General features: G+C 52.1%; 2 protein-coding genes across 2 annotated transcripts in view; one reads left to right on the top strand and one right to left on the bottom strand.

Moving 5' to 3' along the window:
• Positions 1-337, top strand: part of rerg (RAS-like, estrogen-regulated, growth inhibitor) — a 63,550-nt gene extending 63,213 nt beyond the window's left edge. The window contains exon 5 of the mRNA XM_056277174.1: positions 1-337. This exon is cut by the window's left edge and continues 1,371 nt beyond it. The gene's annotated coding sequence lies outside the window, so the exon portion shown is untranslated.
• A 7,142-nt stretch (positions 338-7,479) lies between these two features.
• The window catches only part of LOC130109111 (uncharacterized), a 1,839-nt gene continuing 1,818 nt past the window's right edge, over positions 7,480-7,500 (bottom strand). The window contains exon 1 of the mRNA XM_056275852.1: positions 7,480-7,500. This exon is cut by the window's right edge and continues 1,818 nt beyond it. Within this exon, the coding sequence (XP_056131827.1) occupies positions 7,480-7,500 (21 nt within the window).

The following is a 7,500-nucleotide window of genomic DNA, read 5'->3' as shown; positions in this document are numbered from 1 at the left end:
CCATCATGTAGATAAGGTTCCCCACATCCTGTGGACATCAGACGCCCCTCCCCCCCATCAGAACCACGACCCCGTGTTTGTCCAAGACTCCACTCGTGATCCCATCTCGCTGTCGTTTTCCCCATCGAGGAACCAAGACGGTCCAACGTGTCCGGACCTCTCACGAGCGACCGTGTCTGCTTGTTAAATGTCCAGAACTCCGAAGGGAAGCAGTCACCGTCCATCCCAGCGGGCCCCGAACACTTCCTGGGGACATTCGTAAAGGAAGTCAGCGTGACTCTAAATACTGTAAAACCAAGTATTATAACTGTAAAACTATGTACAATAAACTTCCTTAAGCGCCGCCGTGTCCGGGGGTCGTGTGTGTGTGCGTGTGTGTGTGTGTGTGCGCAGAACCACGCGGCCTTCGTATTCAGCCGCACGGGCTCACATGAGGCGTCACGTGTCCGTTTCACGGTCGGCCTCGCCTCTCTCGCCGGTTTCTGACTCCCGCCGTATTAGGGCCGAACCACCCAGCTGGACTACTGAGCGTGCAGCAAGACAACCAGCTGTGCACTTGCAACAACCGCCCGGACCGTTTTCTGTCCGGATGGCTCACGGCGGGTTTTACTGACCATCGATGCAAACCGGGACTCGGGGGGGTGGGGGTGGGGGTGGGGGCGGGGGATGCTAAAAAGGTGCCCCGGGTTTGAAATTACGAGCGACCGATATGAAGGCGTTGAGCCAGACCCCACAAATGCCACATTTACATGGCGTCACGAGTCGTGGAGCGCCCCCCGGTGTCCGTAAACCGGCGGGGCTTTGGACAGACAGAGGTCTGGTTTTAGACGAACCACCTCATGAACGTTACGATTCACTCACATACCGACATTTGAGATGCTTTCAGATTCACATGCTATAAATTACCCAGAATGCACCTGAAAGTGCAGCGAAGCATTATTTTCATCAAAATGATGCTTCGGCGGCACGGTGGCGCAGTGGTCGGCGCGGTCGCCTCGCAGCGAGAAGGTCCTGGGTTCGAGCCCCGGGGTAGTCCAACCTTGGGGGTCGTCCCGGGTCGTCCTCTGTGTGGAGTTTGCATGTCCTCCCCGTGTCTGCGTGGGTTTCCTCCCACAGTCCAAAGACCTGTAGGTCAGGTGACTCGGCCGTACTAAATGGTCCCTAGGTGTGACTGTGGGCCCTGTGATGGTCTGGCGGCCTGTCCAGGGTGTCTCCCCAACTGCCGCCCAATGCCTGCTGGGATAAGGCAGCATCCCACGACTCTGAGAGCAGGACAAGCGGTTCGGATAAAGGGCGGATAGGAGGACGCTTCACACTCACACGCATTCTGACGGCCACGTCGGCCATTTCCCACCGCCGGTCCCGTGACCGCATCCACGGGAGCTGTTCGCAGGGGGGCCCCAGTGCTGTTGCTCATGAGCACATCAAGAGTTCATTATTCTAATCTCACTCGCCAGCCGGTCCGGGATTCAAACCGGAGACCAGATATTTACAAGCCGGTTGTGCAACCGCTCTTATCTTTGACTGGTCCAAGTTCAAACAACAACACCATATTAGGTGTTAAGCGGGCCACATTCTCCTATAATCCCTTTGTAACGCTGCTGTTGACTGTGTGTGTGTGTGTGTGTGTGTGTGTGCACCCTGCTTGAAGTGGAAAAAATTAAGTGCCAGTACTCCCCTTCTTCATATTTTGGCATGTGTATCCGCCGCCATCAGCAAATCATTACGACATTCTGAACTTCTTCTAGGGTGCAGAAAGACACCAGGAGACGCTGCTGCTGTTCACGAAGAAGGAGAAGAAGAAGAAAGCCACTTCATCCTGTCATGGTACAGCTGTTGGGTCACAACGGAAACCGTTCTCCGCATCTAACCCGTCCCATTGTATAGGAGCAGTGGGCAGCTGCAGCGCCCGGGGACCAACTCCAGTTCTCTTTCCATTGCCTTGCTCAGGGGCGCAGGCAGGGGTGTTAACCCTAACACGGAAACCCCACGCAGACACGGGGAGACCATGCAGACTCCACACAGAAAGCACCTGGGACGCCAGGGGTTCGAACCCGGGGCCTTCTTGCCGTGAGGCGACGGCGCTAACCGCCGGGCCGCTGTGCCGCCCAACACGACACCAATTTATCTAATGAAGGGGACGACCATTTCCTTCATTAGAGTAAAACATAACTGACCGTGTACACTCGCCTCAGCGTGTGATGCAATGAGGTCATCAGGCCGGGACGCCCTCAGTTCTGTTTGTGTTGCCCTTTTGGAGCCGGGTCAACATTAGCATACGGTTTACACCGTGTCCTAGCTGGACGCTAGCGTCAGACTATCACATCGTATCAGAAACAGACTACGTCCCTACCAGCCGTGTGCTTGAGACCGGACCGGAGACGTTCCTCGTCCACGACGGGGCGCTTTTCCACGGGAGCGACAGGAAGTGAATAGAAACCGGGCGTCCGTCCGTCGTGTCGCACCGCGGCACGAACTCAGAAACTGGCGAGATGCCCCCCGGTTGGGGTAAAGCTGAAAAGTGGAAGCTTACTCGGTGGGCGAGTCATTTCACCTTGAAAGGTAGCTATGGATTTTACGCCGATTATCGCGCTTGTGAAGGGTGGAGGTTCTGGTGAGATGAAGCTTCACGGTGCCAGGAGCGACTCACATCTACGGTTGACTCAGATCAGGCAGCGACACCGCCGACAGAGAGAAGCAGGCAGGCGACAACGGGAACAGCTAACCCGTCACGACAGTGCCCCCAGTGCCCCCTGGGTAAGTTTATTCAGGGCCATTGTGAATCGCCCAGAGAACCTGATATGGCGAGGGCAGAAAAGAGTGCCGGCAGCTTGCGAGAAATGGCGGTGCACAAGAAAAAGTCAAAGCACACAAAAGAAAAACATGCATAAGCGCAAGCCCACCTCGGGCACGGTGTGTGTCTGTGTGTGTATATATGTGTGTGTGTGTGTGTGTGTGTGTCTGTGTACAGGACTCCGGTGTCTCCATCTGCTTCCCATCTTACCCTCCACAGTTTCGCTGGCACGCCCCGTTACTTCAAATACATCTCTGACAGATATAACTCGTCCGAAAGAAAGCCGGGCTTTTGTTCTGCAGCGATGGAGAGGAGCGACATTAGTTCTGCTCTTCAGCTCGGGAAGGAGTCGAGAGTGGTCACTCTCTCTGGGAAGATAATTACAAGGCGAAAGCTCCCAAAATAACCGAGGGAACACAAACAGCATCCCAGCACTCCCCCTCGCCAACTCCCTGCCCAGTTAATGACAGAGAATATATATATATATATTGTGTGTGTGTGTGTGTGTGTGTGTGTGTGTGTGTGTTTCTCCATGAAATAAGAATAGACAGCTCTGAAATATGTGCTGCATTAATGTCTCAGCATGGTTTCACTGTAACACATCTTGTGCACGTTCAAGCTGCGGCGCCACAGATGCAGATGTTGCTCTGGTCCACTGGCAAAAGCCTGCTGATTGGGCCAGACGATATTAAACACAACTAGATTAGATTGCAACAGATTCAACCGGACTGGAAGTCCATTGATCCTCGTGGGGTCATCGGAGTTGTTTGCAGCGGTAAAATTATAAACACAAACGGATGCAAGAAAGATCTGCATGAAAGTTGACACTGTAAAACAGATAAAAGTGATTGAAATCAGGGGCAAGTTCAGAGGCCTGTCTGACAAGTATACCCACGCGCAGCTTTATAGGCCCACGGTGAATTAAGTGAGCAGGTCACGTGACTCGAAGAAACAAAGCATCGCTCAGATCAATTAATCAATCAACCAACCAATCAATCGATCAGTGTGATGTGCTTGACACTAGGTGGCAGTTCACACATGAGGCGGATTTGGCTTTTTGTACCCTGCTCGGCTTCTGGGCAGGCGGGTGTGTGTTTTGTGGGCCCGGGACCCCCCGGGGGGGGGGCACGTCGGACGCTACATCTGCAACACCCCGCTGTGACCACCACCCCCCCCCGTGACTCCTGCGCCCAGATTTTGCACCGCGGATGAGACTCGCAGGGCCCGCGTGAGAGCACCCACGTCATGGATTAAAGCGCACACAGGAGTGGGCCTAAAGAGGAAGTAAACCCTTCCTGTTATAGTCTGGGAACACGTGGGTACGGGTCTAAGACGGTACAACAGACTGTGCTCATAATGAATTCAACAAACTTCAATCTGCATAACACGGCCATTTTTAAGAGAGGCGATACGCTGCGTACTACGGAGTTCGGGAGGTGACGTCACAAAGATGTTTTTATAAAGCGCGCGTGCGACTTGAAGTGCGCGCGCTTTAAATATATGGTAATCGGTTATTTTCTTGCCCGGTGCGGGATTCGATACGGGGTGTACTGCACCACAAGGTGACGTCACTAACCGCTCGGCTAAAGGGTCAGACCCGTTAGCTAGGGGCCAACGTGTCTTATTAGTACTTTACATATATATCTATATCTATCTATATATATATCTATATCTATATATATATATATCTATATATATCTATATCTATATATATATATATCTATATATATATATTGTTACGTCACCTCCCGCGCTCTTGCGTTGCTTTATCCATGCTACTAATCAAGTCGCGCTAACTAGTAGCTTGAGCGGCTCCAAGGTTTCGTGTAAACTACACCACCAAAAGTTTTCTTGACCAGTAGGCCAGCGTGCTAACCGAACTGGGCCGGCCGAACCAAATAAGCACACCAGAGTCCCAGGGACCCGAACCCCGCAAAGAAGCTGCATTACACGGCATTAGCACTAGCATTAGCATTAGCAAGGATGGCTCAGTGTTTTCCAAGCACACAGAAACTTACCCGAGACTCCAACAACTACGCCGACGTTTCACGCCTTCTTCTTCGGGTCTGGTGTCGCACAACTCGGGACCTGCGGAAGCAGCAGAAACCAGTTTACCCTCCATTTTGCTTCTCTTCTCCGGTTTCCGCTTCAGCGGGGATGTGGCCTTGTGATCCCAAACAAAATTGATTGGCTGTCACTTTGTCACTTCCTGCGAAGCGTCGACGTTGCCCGGAGCGACGAGACCGGAATGGCCAATTCGGTCTTGACGTACCAAACACGGACGCGTGATTTTTTTTCGTACCCGTTTTCCGAAAACTCCGCCTCTGATTGGCTAGTACTCGTTGCCTCCGTTGATTAGGTTGGTTAAGTTTAGGGTTAGGGTGGGGTTAAGGATAGGGTTAGCCAATCAGAGATAGAGTAGGGGCGTCTTCCCGGAATCCAGATAAACGCTCTCTCTCAACGAGTACTAGCCAATCAGAGGCAGAGTTCCCGGAAAACGGGTACGAAAAAAAAAATCACGCCACGGACCGGATCCGCGCGGACTAAAATGACGCAATTGCGGACCTCAGTATACGTCCGCCCGCCCACGTCCGCGCGAAGCTAATTTTGTGTTTGAGCGCGTGCGGTGCCCATGTTTCACACATCGACATGCATTTCGTGCGGCATCGGAAACCTTCTTTAGCTTCTTCTTCGTGGCTTTACAACTTTTACACAGTATGGAGACGACACCAGAAGAAGAAGACGAAGAAGAAAAGTCTACGTTTTGCAGAGACTGGCCGAAGAAGTCAGAAGATTACAGGCACCTTTACGATTCATCCCAGCGCGAGTATGAAGATGTACAAAAGCTGCGCATGCGCAGCTTTCCGCTGACTTCGCTCGTGTCGCCTTGCAGCGTGTGGCGGCGTGACAGAGAAATAAAGCGCCCATTTAAACAAACTGCCTACGTCACAAAGGGGGCATCGCGGAAGGTGAGACCCATGTGACGTAGGTGGGGTCTACACCCCATTATACGTGTCAGGGGACACGTATAAACGCCTACTCTTAAAAGACGTGCACAGCGCACGTCTATAACGTGAAAGAGCAGTTCGACGCTCGTTCCGCCTCCAGAACAGAGATGCGCCAAGTGTGACGTCTATGACGTTTCATCCGCGTGCTCGGCTTGTGAACGTCCCAGCATGCACTTGTCTTGTTGGAAAGCCTTTCCGGCGGCGCCCTGTGGCTTATGAGGAGAAACAACAGCACAACTTGAAATACCTCCCGTCTCCTCCCGTAGCGCGCGCGCACGCGCTCGCGCGCAACCCAACCCCGCCCCCTCCCCTCATACATCCTGTTTACATATATGCAGTCAGGGGGATAATGAATAATAGCGCTGCGCTGGTTTCAGCACCACCGAATAAATATGAATAAATATGAATAAATAACCACCGGTGGGCCTGAAAAGCGACACAAGCAGGACGAGTGGGAAGGAAACACTCACGGAGAGCTTGGTTTTTTTTTACGGTGAATAAAAAAAACAACAACAAACCAATTGATTCCGGAGAACCGATATTGTTTAGTCATTAGTGTGTGTGTGTGTGTGTGTGTGTGTGTGTGTAAAAGGGCTGTTTTGTTGTTTCGCGACATTAGTCACTGCGGTCGTCACGCTCTCGAGACCCTTACGATGACACTTTGCATAATGAAACACGAGAGAGAGAAAAGAAAGAAAAAGCAGAGAAGAAAGCAAAGCACTTGTGACAGCGGAGGGGAGGGGAGGGGAGGGGAGGGGAGGAGAGGGGAGGGGAGGGGAGGGGAGGGGAGGGGCTCGTTCTCTCCTAGTGGAGCCTAGTGGATCAGCAACGTGGCGACAAGCTGTAAGATATGATTTTAAGTGTTTATTCCCCCCCCAAAAAGTGCCACATATGAGCTTAACGGGTGAACGTATGCATGTGTGAGTATGTCTGAGCGTGTGTGAGAGTGCATGATAGTGCGTGTGTGTGAGTGAGTGTGTGTGCGTGTGAGAGAGAGAAAGAAAGTGTCTGCGTGTGTGAGTGCATGATGCTGCGTGGGTGTATGTGGGTGTATGAGAGAGAGAGTATGTGCGTGTGTGAGTGTGGATGCGTGTGTGAGTGGATGATAGTGCGTGTGATTGAGTGTGTGTGCGTGTGTGTGTGTGTGTGTGAGTGTGAGACAGAGAGAGTGAGTGTGTATGTGTGTGAGTGAATGAGTGAGTGAGTGAGTGTGTATGTGTGTGAGTGAATGAGTGAGTGAGTGTGTATGTGTGAGTGAGAGTGTGTGTGTATGTGTGTGTGTGTGTGTGTGAGAGAGAGAGCATGACAGTGCGTGTGTGTGTGAGTGAGTGAGTGAGTGTGTATGTGTGTGTGTGAGTGAGAGAGTATGTGTGTGTATGTGTGTATGTGAGAGAGAGAGCATGACAGTGCGTGTGTGTGTGTGAGTGAGTGAGTGTGTGTGTGTGCGTGTGTGAGAGTGCATGGTACTGTGTGTGTATATGTGTATATGTGTGTGCGTGCGTGTGAGTGAGAGAAAGACTGTGTGTGTGCGCATGTGCGCACGCGCACCCAAAGTAACTTCGGGATATTTACTTAAAGGCTTGAATTTGTAAAACAGTTGTAAGTTTGCGCTTGACAGCCAAGACGTGAAGGCGGCCCGCGGGCATAAACAGTCCAGGTCTAAGCTGCCGCCGTCCATCAGCCCGCTGAGGGCCGGTA

This window comes from Lampris incognitus, chromosome 3, assembly GCF_029633865.1.
Source record: "Lampris incognitus isolate fLamInc1 chromosome 3, fLamInc1.hap2, whole genome shotgun sequence".
Classification (NCBI taxonomy): Eukaryota; Metazoa; Chordata; class Actinopteri; order Lampriformes; family Lampridae; genus Lampris; species Lampris incognitus.
Note: the sequence above shows the minus strand (reverse complement) of the source record. Positions and strands in the feature narration are given on the sequence as shown.